The following is a 15,000-nucleotide window of genomic DNA, read 5'->3' as shown; positions in this document are numbered from 1 at the left end:
CGTCACTACGGTTGCGTGTATGCAAATCCAAATTTAAGAATCCTCTACCTCAATCGGCACAGCTGAGAACACTTCGGCTGTGTGATAACCAATTTTCAGGTGTTCATTAATAACGTGGAGATATTTTGTTACGTTGAACTTCCGAAGTCCGTAAAGCACATTTAAGAAGTAACTTGCAAAAAAAAAAAATCGAAAAATAGCCACCATAAGTGTGAAGACAGATCGCGAGTAGGAGTGTAAAACTTAGTCAGTGCTTTTGAAGCGTTGAAATTCACAGAGAAAAGTAGATATGTGTTGTCTTCAAAGACTTAAATTAAATTGTACTGATAAACGTTGGGAGTGGGCCTAATGGCGGTGGGCGGGTTGATGATGGTAGTGGGCCGGTGTTTTAGGCCGTCGGCCCACCAGGGATTTCCCCGGTATTCCCGATGGCCAGTCCGCCCCTGCGTGTGTGTGGTCTGGCATGGCTAAAGAAGAGGAACACACTGAATGGTGTGTGTGTGTACATTTAAACCCAAGTTGGGTAACAATAAAAACCTACACACAGAGATAATAAAAACCTACACACAGAGAATAATGAATAATGAATGATATCCAAAAAAAAAATTCTACAACATTTTCACCTGAGATGCTAACTGAACAATGAAACCTTCATACGCTGCGCAGTCAATAAGATGATCTGGTCCAGCAGCAACATTACTGGTGGGTGCTTCATCAGCCTTTTCACTGATGACAGCTGCCTTCTGCTGGATGCTTTGAGATAGTGCACCCTTCAACACAGTGTAAATGTGAACCCATTCAGTGCACTGCATGTTTGTTCTCTACTGGCCAATACAGGTACTGCAGTTTATCCATGTCCCATGTATCATCACCTTCAGTCGCCATGAGACAACAATAACAGATGTGCCACAACGACGGCAAACAGCCAATCCATCACTCATATACCTTCAGCATGGCCTAGGTGACCGCAAGAGCCAATCAGCATGATCTAGGTGACCACAAGAGCCAATCAGCATGACCTAGGTGACCACAAGAGCCAATCAGCATGACCTAGGTGACCACAAGAGCCAATCAGCATGACCTAGGTGACCCCAAGAGCCAATCAGCATGGCTGATAGGTGACCACAAGAGCCAATCAGCATGGCTGATAGGTGACCACAAGAGCCAATCAGCATAATAATAATAATAATAATAATGCATTTTATTTGTATAGCACACTTTCACATACAAAGATGTCTGAAGGTGCTTAACAGGGTCACAATAGCAATTTAAAACAGTGCATTCAAAACAATACAGAAAAGAAAAACAGAAACCAGGACTTTAGGAGAAGGCAGATATAAAAAGATGGGTTTTGAGGTGGGATTTAAAAGTTGGGATGGAGTCCAAAGCCCTAATGTTCTCCGGGAGCTTGTTCCAGAGTCGTGGCCCCAGCGAGGAGAAGGCACGATCTCCCATTCTGGACATATTTGTCCGGGGAACTGCAAGAAGGTTTGCTTGTCCAGACCTAAGAGTCCTTGGTGTGAGATGAGGGCTGAGGAGATCCTGGAGATAGGCCGGACCGGTGGTGTTTATGGCCTTGTGAACTAGAAGTAGGACTTTGAAGTTTATTCTCTGGTTGATTGGAAGCCAGTGGAGGGAGTGGAGGACTGGGGTGATGTGTTCGGATCTCCTTGTCTTGGTGAGAACCCGGGCAGCACTGTTTTGAACATACTGCAGCCTCTGGATGTTTTTTGCTGGAAGACCATAAGTGACCACAAGAGCCAATCAGCATGACCTAGTTGACCACAAGACAACTCCACAATTCAGTGGTCCAAATGTCGTTGTGTGCTATGAAGGCTTTCAACTTAAATTTTAAAATGTAATTTTAATTACAACATAAGCATTACTCAGGCCAGGAACCTGGGAAGGAGATGGGTAAAAGTTCACTTCAGACAGTGTTTGTTTAACACAATGCTGAGGAATGAATCACGGCTAGTCAAGTCATTTCTGATGTGGGAACCAAATTTCTCCAGATCAAGGTCAGATTTTCAACCTTTTACTTATTTACTCATCCATTCAAAAACAGCCTGTAGGCCTTCACGGGGCATTAGAGCCTGAGTCTACATTAAGGCAAGTCTTTATTGTGATTGTATTTGCATACAACGAAATTTGGCACATCGATTTTACACACCTGAAAGCGTATCAGGTACCATGTAATGTAATGTTATTTCTTGATTCTGAACCCATTTCAAGCCTATGCAGTTCAATGCGTTGTCCAGAGGATGGTGCTACATACTATCTGTATTAAGAAATACGCACGGAAGTATGCGATTTCGTGTAAGTTTTCGTGTCTCTTCCTCCGTAGCCATTTTTGCTATACTGTTAAACTACAAACTCGGCTGGACTACATGCAACTCGGCAAGGCGAGTTTTGCGTCACAGCTCTGAACTGTTCGCTGATTGGTCCGGCAAAATTTTGAGTTCTGGAAACGATTGTCAATGGGGCTGGGCCAGACTGAGTATGAGCTTGAAATCAATTCAGGCGGAAATACGTAGGCTGGTGTCACCAGGCTAATATTCGGCTGCAGTTGTTGACAACTCTAGAGATTTGCCAGGGTAAGACTGCTATCGCTAGTGATTTCAAACAATGCTTGAGTGTAACTTATCCATTGTAAATAACAAACAATCAGCTACAAAAAAAAACATCGTTCATTAGACCTATTCACTGTGATTACACCCTAAGTGAGTAATAGGGTTTAAAGTAAGTTAACCAGTGCCATTCCAACAACCAGCCAGTTTATTGCAGTTCCGACAGGAGAATGTCGGTCTTGCTGTTACGCCATAGGCATGTTGTTATGAGACCTTGGCCCTGTTCGGCGTACAACTGAAGCTAAGATAATTAATTTAACTCGCAACTGGAGATTAACTAGCTCGGTAAATGAGAACAGGCCAAGCCGGTCTGGCGACGGGCGCTAATTTATTTTAACCTCAAGTTAATTTATCTCGTCAGCTAAATTGCGCGTGCACGTCCTGCTTTAAAAGGCATGAAAGGTCGATAACCAAAACCAGGATTTTTTGAACGGCATTATAGTCTAAACTCAAAGAAAAAGACTCATTTTTTTCTCCGCTAAGGCGGGATATGACCATGAACGCGTTATGAAGAATTCAAGACCATAATCATGTCAAAATTCATCACTGTCGCGAGTGCAACAGCATTAAAGAAACTGTCCATAGGCTGTCTAATTAGTGATATCTTTTCTTGACCCGAACATGGGACTTTGGTACAGCGGGCAGAGCGTAGGGCTTGCATACAGTAAATCGCCGGTTCAATTCCCTTCACCTTCGTAAGAATTGTAGTTTTAAATCGCTTTGAATAAAACCGTCTGCTAAATGACTAAATGAAAATGTATTAATAAGAAATTCAATAAATTGAAGCAATCCAAATAAATTGTGTTTCTTTCTCTCTTCTTATCATGCACCCACCTTACCATCCACCTCCACCATCCACCATTCACTACCGCACAAACACTAGACACGTTTGCAAAACTAAACGTTTGCAATGATGTAAGTTAAGGTAGGTAAAACAACTTTAGCCAATATCTATTTGGGTTATGTGCTCAAATTTCCTGGGATCAAAGAAAACGTTAGTATTCATGTGCAAACTAAAAATCACGTCTCAGGTTGCATTATGAAAGTTATTTCGGGTTTATCAACTGTACCAATGTCTCAACTCTACTTTAGGCTACCACTGTCATATAATTATGAGTGCTTTGTTCTCCGCATCGCCGACATTACAAAAATGAAGGCTACCACTCTCAAGAAAGTGATGACATTCAATGTTTGACGGTGGTGCAATAAATGACTCGAGAAGGTCTTCTAAATTAATTATTCCTTGTCGGGTGGATCGGTAGCGCTCATACAAGAACTCATCATGATGGAAAAATGGATCTTCTTGGCGATCGCAAAGAACTCTTCCTACGCTAATCAAACTATGACTCCTTGTCAATGGGATCCCTCCTTTTGGCGTGGGTGTGGCAAGTTTAGCCATCTAAACTTTGCTTAGCCTGCCCTGGAGCAGGCTAGGGCTTAGCGATTAATTACCATGGAAATTGAGCAAAAGTTGCTTCGGCGAATCCGCTAAAGCGGTGTTGTCTTTTTTTAGCCTGGAGTTTAGCTCGCTAAACCGCTTAGCGAGTGTCTGCGGTTAGTACCCAGGTCAGTATTCAAGTCGACTGGAAGTTTGGAGCTTTTTATTGTTAGCATTATCCCTTGCTCCAAAGAAAAGAAACCCCCTATGCAAAAATGAATTGGTTTTCGCAAAATCGACGAAATTAATGTTTGGGTGAAACAACACCAGTAAAGAAAAAACAGGCTAACCGTTTGGTGAATGTAGTGAATGTAATCAGTCGGTCTTTTGTTACTAACTATTGCCTTGTCTCGTAAAACTAAAGATGTTGCACTATGTTTGAGCAGAAGAGACTGACTACATTGTGTAACTTGCCTCAAGCAGCACGTGTGACCCCAGAGTGGTCTCCTTGGTTACTGACAACTCTTAACTCGCCCTACTGTTTCTTGTGAATCCCCAATACAGTTCCAGCGCCTAAAACATCTGATTTATTACATGTATATTGTGGCTATCAAATCATTTCATAATCGATGTACTTAAAGCTGCAGTAGGCAACCCAGTGTCTAATGACAGAATCAGAATAAACAGTTTAAAAATCCCATTTGCTCCGCTGCTTGTAGGTAAGTTTGAACACTGACACATAAACAGGACACTGGCTCACTCTAAACCGCACAGCCAATTACATTTCCTTACCTAGAGCCTGAGGAAGCTCATCATAATAGATAAACCCACACGCGGTTCTACTATGCAGTTAACATGTAGTGCCAACTCCATCTGCTGATCGGATCGACCTGATCTATTCATTTGTCAAACGCATGAATACATTCTTATCAAATAGGCTAGCATTCTTACCAGTATCTCTTTGGAATTGTTTTCACATATACAGTATGGCCTAGCCTATTCTTCCCTGAAGTGAAACATCATGTAACTTTTTGTATTGGGTCCGTTTAGGTGAAATTCTCACTTAGTAGATAGACAAACTGGAGTCAGACAAGGATGCTCTTGAACAGTTTATTTAATTAAATCTCACTCTTTCACTTTCCACACTCTAACGTCACTTTCTGACCCTCCAAAACATATCATGTCAACATCTAATCACATTGATGAACTTTCAATAACTTAATATAACAGAGTAGTCCTAGATGGACCAAATGTTATTTATAAATTCCCAACTTAGATATAACATCTTATTTAATTAAAGGCACCCAGTGCAACTTTATAGGCTTGAGACTCGAAAAATAAACATTCAATTTCTAGTCTTTTTTACACGTAGTAAGTTTCAATAACTCCATACCATTACATATCGACATTCAAGGAGCAAAGATGAGACGTCGTTGTGTGGTGAGAACTGATAGAAAATCGTAAACAACAACAATCGCTGGTGGGGAGAGGCCATTTTTCAATTGACTGGAATCCTGCTTTATTTATTGGTGGCTCCAATAAATAAAGATTTGGGAAAAAATGGCGGCGATTGTTGTTGTTTATGATTTTCTACCAGTTCTCACCACACAACGACGTCTCATCTTCGCTCCTTGAATGTCGACATGTAATGGTGTAAAAAAAATGACGCAAGTCTAGAAAAAGGGGCCGACGCATGCAAGATGTGAAAAGTCGCGCAAGGGGCTTGCGCGGCCTCTTGCGTTTGCGCTTACGCTTACGTCCCCGAGCATAAATCAGCCTTTACGCGAGCCTCGCAGCCTGCATTCTATCAACGAATGTTACGAGATGAGGTTACTAAAATATTCTGCATGTCTACTCAGTTTTACATCATTTAGCAGGCGCTTTTATCCAAAGCGTCGTGCAAAGGACAGAATTCACTACAGAAATACGGTATGTATATTTGTGTTGAATATTCCTGCACTACAGGCACTGCACTGCATATGTAAGTGGTTGGAAATAACGGAATAGATAAAGGAACAAATAGTAGTTCAACTTTGGCCTTCTGGTGCAAGTGATGTTTTTAAACACACGTAATGAGTATAGCAGTGAAGAGAGGACATTTTGTGGGAAACAAATACTTTTATTATGGCGTAAAATGCAATGCTTCTCACTAACATAGCTACCGAAATGCCTTTAAGCTTAGTTTTGGTCATTGCTATATCCAAACTAGCTATCCCTTTCTGATGTGGGAACCAATTTTTTCCAGGTCAGGGTCAGATTTGATGACCTTTTACTTATTTACTCATCCATTTAAAAACAGCCGGGGTACCTTTTTTAGAGCCTTGGAGTCTGAGTTAGTTTTGGTCATTGCTATATCCAAACTAGCTATCCAGACTAGCTGTTACTGGCTGAGGTGTCACTATCCTTATTTACTCATCCCTATAAATAAAATGTATTATTATTATTATTATTATTGCTATATCCAAACTAGCTATCCAGACTAGCTGTTACTGGCTGAGGCTCTTTTCTTTTTCACAGATCCACTTTAGCGGGTGGCTGCAGGGGACGTCATTCCAGCTCTTCAGGGGGTTCACTGTGGGATAGGTGGCCACACAGTCCTCATCGTAACCATCGTGATTATTGGGCTCTCCATTCATCCAGTACTTAATCCTGAATCAAATCAAATCAAATCAAACTGTATTTGTACGGCGCATTTCATACACGATGGTAACACAATGCGTCTCACAGTAGGAAGGAAAGAAATACTTGTAAAGAGACACAGATAGACAAATAAGTAAACGTTACAGACATTTTAAATAGATACATTTTACATGATACCAGGGCACCACATTCAATGTTACATAAATGTTAATTAAATACATTTTACAGGTTACAAAACACTTTTAAAGACACACAGATTTAGCCCTAGAAACCTGAACCCAACGCCAAAGACACAAACCAAAGAGTCTTCTCCAGAATGTCCAAACCAATGAAGCCAACGTTTAAAATTATATCATAAATACATTTATTGTCCCCAAACACCGAAAATAAATCTGTTGTATTATTGTTCAGTAGTAGTAGTTGCAGTAGTTCTAGTGTATAGTAGTATACTTAGTAGACTTAGCATACTAGTATAGATTAGGTTATTATTTAAGGTATTTTTGGACTGACAAAAATAATTTGTTTTTAATTATCTGTTTTTTGTTTTTTGCATTATTTACATGTAATGTAAATGTTGGTTACTAAGTCTGTGTTTTGGTCACCAACAATGATCATGCTGTACTGCACTTTTTTAAATCTGTATTGTAATGTCTTTTGCCTGGACCCAAGGAAGAATAGTCTCCACTATGGTATGTAGACTAATGGGGATCTTTAATAAACTAAAAATAATAAATAAAAAATGTCATGATAATTACTCTTTGGAAAGCAAAGACCCAGTTGTCCATTTGAATGTTCCTTCTACTTCGTTATCTCTCAGTCCAATATAGTATCCAGATCTGTAGCTGAAGCCTTCATCGTGGAGGGCCTTCAGAACTCCTGCAATAAATGTCTGCAAACACACATGCACACACACACACGGACGCGCGTACACACACACACACACACACACACACACACACACACACACACACACACACACACACACACACACACACACACACACACACACACACACACAGGGATTTGAGCTCAAGTATGACATTCATAATGACACGGTGTTTTTGTAGTATCTGAAAAAACAACAGTGTTGCTAGGAGACTAGATGAGTAGATCTGAAGAATATTCAGGAGACTGGATGAGTAGATCTGAAGAATATAAAGGAGACTTGATGAGTAGATCTGAAGTGCATTGCCGTCTTCCCCTTAAGCAACGAAGGTGGAGTAAGCTGTTATAAAAGCACCTGACTCCTCCTATACTTTTGTGTGTGGTAGTGGCTCTTTATTTGGCCAATCAGGATTAGCTTCACTTTCTAAGTGTGACTGCTCCTGAGTTACTCTAAGTGTGACTGCTCCTGAGTTACTCTAAGTGTGTCTGAGTTACTCTAAGTGTGTCTGCTCCTGAGTTACTCTCAGTGTGTCTGCTCCTGAGTTACTCTCAGTGTGTCTGCTCCTGAGTTACTCTAAGTGTGTCTGAGTTACTCTAAGTGTGTCTGCTCCTGAGTTACTCTAAGTGTGACTGCTCCTGAGTTACTCTAAGTGTGACTGCTCCTGAGTTACTCTAAGTGTGACTGCTCCTGAGTTACTCTAAGTGTGACTGCTCCTGAGTTACTCTAAGTGTGTCTGAGTTACTCTAAGTGTGACTGCTCCTGAGTTACTCTAAGTGTGACTGCTCCTGAGTTACTCTAAGTGTGACTGCTCCTGAGTTGCTCTAAGTGTGTCTGAGTTACTCTAAGTGTGACTGCTCCTGAGTTACTCTAAGTGTGACTGCTCCTGAGTTACTCTAAGTGTGACTGCTCCTGAGTTACTCTAAGTGTGTCTGAGTTACTCTAAGTGTGACTGCTCCTGAGTTACTCTAAGTGTGACTGCTCCTGAGTTACTCTAAGTGTGACTGCTCCTGAGTTACTCTAAGTGTGTCTGAGTTACTCTAAGTGTGACTGCTCCTGAGATACTCTAAGTGTGACTGCTCCTGAGTTACTCTAAGTGTGTCTGAGTTACTCTAAGTGTGTCTGCTCCTGAGATACTCTAAGTGTGACTGCTCCTGAGTTACTCTAAGTGTGACTGCTCCTGAGTTACTCTAAGTGTGACTGCTCCTGAGTTACTCTAAGTGTGACTGCTCCTGAGTTACTCTAAGTGTGACTGCTCCTGAGTTACTCTAAGTGTGACTGCTCCTGAGTTACTCTAAGTGTGACTGCTCCTGAGTTACTCTAAGTGTGTCTGCTCCTGAGTTACTCTAAGTGTGTCTGCTCCTGATGAGTTACTCTAAGTGTGTCTGCTCCTGAGATACTCTAAGTGTGACTGCTCCTGAGTTACTCTAAGTGTGACTGCTCCTGAGTTACTCTAAGTGTGTCTGCTCCTGAGTTACTCTAAGTGTGTCTGCTCCTGAGGAGTTACTCTAAGTGTGTCTGCTCCTGAGTTACTCTAAGTGTGTCTGCTCCTGAGTTACTCTAAGTGTGTCTGAGTTACTCTAAGTGTGACTGCTCCTGAGTTCCTCTAAGTGTGACTGCTCCTGAGTTACTCTAAGTGTGACTGTTCCTGAGTTACTCTAAGTGTGTCTGAGTTACTCTAAGTGTGACTGCTCCTGAGTTCCTCTAAGTGTGACTGCTCCTGAGTTACTCTAAGTGTGACTGCTCCTGAGTTACTCTAAGTGTGACTGCTCCTGCGTTTCTCTAAGTGTGTCTGAGTTACTCTAAGTGTGACTGCTCCTGCGTTTCTCTAAGTGTGTCTGAGTTACTCTAAGTGTGACTGCTCCTGAGTAACTCTAAGTGTGACTGCTCCTGAGTAACTCTAAGTGTGTCTGCTCCTGAGGAGTTACTCTAAGTGTGACTGCTCCTGAGTTACTCTAAGTGTGACTGCTCCTGAGTTACTCTAAGTGTGACTGCTCCTGAGATACTCTAAGTGTGACTGCTCCTGAGTTACTCTAAGTGTGTCTGAGTTACTCTAAGTGTGACTGCTCCTGAGTTACTCTAAGTGTGACTGCTCCTGAGTAACTCTAAGTGTGTCTGCTCCTGAGGAGTTACTCTAAGTGTGACTGCTCCTGAGTTACTCTAAGTGTGTCTGAGTTACTCTAAGTGTGACTGCTCCTGAGATACTCTAAGTGTGACTGCTCCTGAGTAACTCTAAGTGTGTCTGAGTTACTCTAAGTGTGACTGCTCCTGAGATACTCTAAGTGTGACTGCTCCTGAGTTACTCTAAGTGTGACTGCTCCTGAGATACTCTAAGTGTGACTGCTCCTGAGTTACTCTAAGTGTGTCTGAGTTACTCTAAGTGTGACTGCTCCTGAGTTACTCTAAGTGTGACTGCTCCTGAGTTCCTCTAAGTGTGACTGCTCCTGAGTTACTCTAAGTGTGTCTGCTCCTGAGTTCCTCTAAGTGTGACTGCTCCTGAGGAGTTACTCTAAGTGTGACTGCTCCTGAGTTAATCTAAGTATGACTGCTCCTGAGTTACTCTAAGTATGACTGAGTTCCTCTAAGTGTGACTGCTCCTGAGGAGTTACTCTAAGTGTGTCTGCTCCTGAGTTACTCTAAGTGTGACTGCTCCTGAGTTACTCTAAGTATGACTGCTCCTGAGTTACTCTAAGTGTGACTGCTCCTGAGTTAATCTAAGTATGACTGCTCCTGAGTTACTCTAAGTATGACTGAGTTCCTCTAAGTATGACTGCTCCTGAGTTACTCTAAGTATGACTGAGTTAATCTAAGTATGACTGCTCCTGAGTTACTCTAAGTGTGACTGCTCCTGAGTTAATCTAAGTATGACTGCTCCTGAGTTACTCTAAGTGTGACTGAGTTTCTCTAAGTGTGACTGCTCCTGAGTTACTCTAAGTGTGACTGTTCCTGAGGAGTTACTCTAAGTGTGACTGAGTTACTCTAAGTGTGACTGCTCCTGAGGAGTTACTCTAAGTGTGACTGAGTTACTCTAAGTATGACTGCTCCTGAGTTAATCTAAGTATGACTGCTCCTGAGTTACTCTAAGTGTGACTGCTCCTGAGTTACTCTAAGTGTGACTGAGTTACTCTAAGTGTGACTGCTCCTGAGATACTCTCAGTGTGACTGCTCCTGAGTTACTCTAAGTGTGACTGCTCCTGAGTTACTCTAAGTGTGACTGCTCCTGAGGAGTTACTCTAAGTGTGACTGCTCCTGAGATACTCTAAGTGTGACTGAGTTACTCTCAGTGTGACTGCTCCTGAGGAGTTACTCTAAGTGTGACTGCTCCTGAGATACTCTAAGTGTGACTGAGTTTCTCTAAGTGTGACTGCTCCTGAGGAGTTACTCTAAGTGTGACTGCTCCTGAGATACTCTAAGTGTGTCTGAGTTACTCTAAGTGTGACTGCTCCTGAGATACTCTAAGTGTGACTGAGTTACTCTAAGTGTGTCTGAGTTACTCTAAGTGTGACTGCTCCTGAGGAGTTACTCTAAGTGTGACTGCTCCTGAGGAGTTACTCTAAGTGTGACTGAGATACTCTAAGTGTGACTGCTCCTGAGGAGTTACTCTAAGTGTGTCTGCTCCTGAGTTACTCTAAGTGTGTCTGCTCCTGAGTTACTCTAAGTGTGACTGCTCCTGAGTTACTCTAAGTGTGACTGAGTTACTCTAAGTGTGACTGCTCCTGAGTTACTCTAAGTGTGACTGAGTTACTCTAAGTGTGTCTGCTCCTGAGTTACTCTAAGTGTGACTGCTCCTGAGTTACTCTAAGTGTGACTGCTCCTGAGTTACTCTAAGTGTGTCTGCTCCTGAGTTACTCTAAGTGTGACTGCTCCTGAGGAGTTACTCTAAGTGTGACTGCTCCTGAGTTACTCTAAGTGTGTCTGCTCCTGAGTTACTCTAAGTGTGACTGAGTTACTCTAAGTGTGACTGCTCCTGAGTTACTCTAAGTGTTCCTGAGTTACTCTAAGTGTGACTGCTCCTGAGGAGTTACTCTAAGTGTGACTGAGATACTCTAAGTGTGACTGCTCCTGAGGAGTTACTCTAAGTGTGACTGAGTTACTCTAAGTGTGACTGAGTTACTCTAAGTGTGACTGAGTTACTCTAAGTGTGTCTGAGTTACTCTAGATGTGACTGCTCCTGAGTTCCTCTAAGTGTGACTGCTCCTGAGTTACTCTAAGTGTGACTGCTCCTGAGTTACTCTAAGTGTGTCTGCTCCTGAGTTCCTCTAAGTGTGACTGCTCCTGAGTTACTCTAAGTGTGACTGCTCCTGAGTTACTTCATGTTTACCAGGTTAAAAAATGACTACATTATGTCACATCACGGTTTGTCAAGCCCTTTCTGATGTGGGAACCAATTTTTTCCAGATCAGGGTCAGATTTTCAACTTTTTACTTATTTACTCATCCATTTAAAAACAGCCTGGGTACCTTTTAAGAGCCTTAGAGCCTGAGTCTCTCTGCCCCCCCCCCCCCCTTCTTTGGCCTCAGGCAGGGTTTCTTCCTCTCCACTGCCAACTAAGTGCTTACGCGACACCTTGATACAGTGCTTTGATGCTCAGTTCATGCTCAGTTGACTTAGTTTGTAGGCGCTTATACAAAATAATATATAAAATAGACTTCAATTGGCATTGCATAGATGTGTGCCAGTTTAGGGACAGTTCTGTGCCCTTTACCCTTTTAGTCCTACCTGTGTCTCCAAAGTGTCCACTATGGCTAAGTCGGCGCCGCGTTTGGTGCAGTCCGCCCTGGCCTCGTCCCAGCCCTTGGGCTGAATCTTACTTGAGATGGGAAAGTAGTAACAGGTGTCATTCAGCAGATCCCATTCTGGGGGGCAGCTCCCACAGCTGCGCTCTACAGGGCAAAGAACAGACTAATCTAGCTAGGCTATATTATCACAGGCTAGTCTTGTGTAGCTAGGCTACATTAAATTCACAGAACAGGCTAGTCTTGTGCAGCTAGGCTACATTAAATTCACAGAACAGGCTAGTCTTGTGCAGCTAGGCTACATTATCACAGGCTAGTCTTGTGTAGCTAGGCTACATTAAATTCACAGAACAGGCTAGTCTTGTGCAGCTAGGCTACATTATCACAGGCTAGTCTTGTGTAGCTAGGCTACATTCACTTCACAGAACAGGCTGATCTTGCGTAGCTAGGCTACATTCAATTCACAGACCAGGCTAATCTTGCGTAGCTAGGCTACATTCACTTCACAGAACAGGCTAATCTTGTGTAGCTAGCCTACATTAACTTCACAGAACAGGCTAGCCTTGTGTAGTCAAGTCTACATTAACAAAGGCTAGTCTTGTGTATCTAGGTCTACATTAACTTCACACGTCTCTGGAGACAGTCATGGTGAAATGTGGACCAAATATGGGTGAGAATGATGATGGCCAAACCAATCCAAAACCGTCCTGAAGATGAAACTAAAAGTTAGGGTAAAAGTACAGGAACGCAAGGGATCTCCTAAAGGCCCAAAGCTTGGGTTTGTGTTCAGAGTCCACAGTTTCAACAAGGCGTCTCCAGACTGTGAACTCTTGGTCACGTAGCACTGACTGCCGAGGTGACCTCTAGCTCTGTGAAACTATTTATTTATTTATTACTTAATGAATTCATTCATTTGATCCTTACAAGTGAGGTACAACACTCAAGCTACTGAGACAGAGGGCTCTTTAAGTGTATGCATGTGGTTAAAGACAAACAAACATTTATAAATACAAGCATTTCTTTGTTTACACTTCCATGAGGGTTTTCATCCAGCAGATTATATTGATCAGACTGGACAAACTTCTTACCAACTTGATCAATGCGTAGCGCCTGTTCCTTCTTCTTCTCTTCCATGGTTTCAAAGTCCAACTGTAGAAATTCACAGTATGTTCGTTGTAAACGTAAATTGTCCTCACTCTGGTGATAGTTCCACTCGACCATGTCGTAATGATCCTGGAGGGACACCATAGCGGCCGTTAAGCTGGCGTTATTATCTCTCAACAGCTCCAGTTCTCTTCTCATTCCGGTGATATTGAAAGATGACTGGTTCTCAGTCGTGCCATTCACTGGTCAAGAGACAAACAGAAGTGAAGGTAACATTATTTGTCATATCGCCAAAATTGTTGTGGACAAGAGTTATTTGTTGTACCACTGTGTCTGTTATTTGTTTCTTTACAACTGTTAAAGGTGGGGTCCGTGTTTCTCATCCTATACACCTTTTGTCAAAATCCTCTAGATGTGTGTTGTTGAAAGTGGACCCTCCACCATGCGATCTGCCTCAACACAAGCATGCATACTCACTCAGCCCAGCCATCAGGAGAGCAGCATGCATACTCACTGAGCACAGCCATCAGGAGAGCAGCGTGCATACTCACTGAGCGCAGCCATCAGGAGAGCAGCATGCATACTCACCCAGCACAGCCATCAGGAGAGCAGCATGCATACTCACTGAGCGCAGCCATCAGGAGAGCAGCATGCATACTCACTCAGCCCAGCCATCAGGAGAGCAGCATGCATACTCACTCAGCCCAGCCATCAGGAGAGCAGCATGCATACTCACTGAGCGCAGCCATGCATACTTACATACAGCATGCATACTCACTGAGCGCAGCCATGCATACTTACATACAGCATGCATACTCACTGAGCGCAGCCATCAGGAGAGCAGCATGCATACTCACCCAGCACAGCCATCAGGAGAGCAGCATGCATACTCACTCAGCACAGCCATCAGGAGAGCAGCATGCATACTCACTGAGCGCAGCCATGCTTATCACAGCCATCAGGAGAGCAGCATGCATACTCACCCAGCACAGCCATCAGGAGAGCAGCATGCATACTCACTCAGCCCAGCCATCAGGAGAGCAGCATGCATACTCACTGAGCGCAGCCATGCTTATCACAGCCATCAGGAGAGCAGCACAGGCCAATCCCAGAATCCCTGTAGCCAGGCGATATCGATGGGAGGAGACATAACTTCTCAGCGTAAATAAAGACACTGCAAAGGAAAACAAATAACTGACGGTAACTGAAGCACACAGGCACAACATAACACATCACACACAACACATCACATCACATCACAACACATCACACACAACACAACACATCACACACAACACATCACTCACAACACATCACATCACACACATCACACACAACAAATCACAACACATCACACACAACACATCACACACAACACATCACAAGACAGAGCCAGCCCATCACTGGGGTCTGTGCCAAGTCAGAGCCAGCTTGACTACTATCCAGCTAGCGCCAAATCAGGGAAGTGCTAAGGAGACTAGCATCGCTTTGGATTTCAATTCGAAACAATTCAATTCAATTCAATTCAATTCAATTCAATTCAATTCAATTCAATTCAATTCAATTCAATTCAATTCAATTCCTTTCGATTCGATTCGATTCAATTCAATTCAAATCAATTCAATTCAATCA

At 42.8% G+C, this 15,000-nt stretch overlaps 1 protein-coding gene across 1 annotated transcript in view; it reads right to left on the bottom strand.

The window, feature by feature from the left end:
• Positions 1–6,491: 6,491 nt before the first annotated feature.
• Positions 6,492–15,000, bottom strand: part of LOC308376652 (uncharacterized protein) — a gene marked incomplete at both ends in the record, with an annotated part of 10,486 nt that continues 1,977 nt past the window's right edge. The window contains 5 exons of the mRNA XM_080853064.1: positions 6,492–6,654; positions 7,401–7,534; positions 12,248–12,411; positions 13,353–13,610; positions 14,426–14,542. Of these exons, the coding sequence (XP_080709190.1) occupies positions 6,492–6,654; positions 7,401–7,534; positions 12,248–12,411; positions 13,353–13,610; positions 14,426–14,542 (836 nt within the window). The remainder of the gene's footprint in view (positions 6,655–7,400; positions 7,535–12,247; positions 12,412–13,352; positions 13,611–14,425; positions 14,543–15,000) is intronic.

Source organism: Sprattus sprattus (genome assembly GCF_963457725.1).
Source record: "Sprattus sprattus genome assembly, chromosome: 15".
In the NCBI taxonomy this organism is placed as follows: domain Eukaryota; kingdom Metazoa; phylum Chordata; class Actinopteri; order Clupeiformes; family Clupeidae; genus Sprattus; species Sprattus sprattus.
The sequence above is the reverse complement of the archived record's forward strand: the minus strand, read 5'-3'. Positions and strand labels throughout refer to the sequence as shown.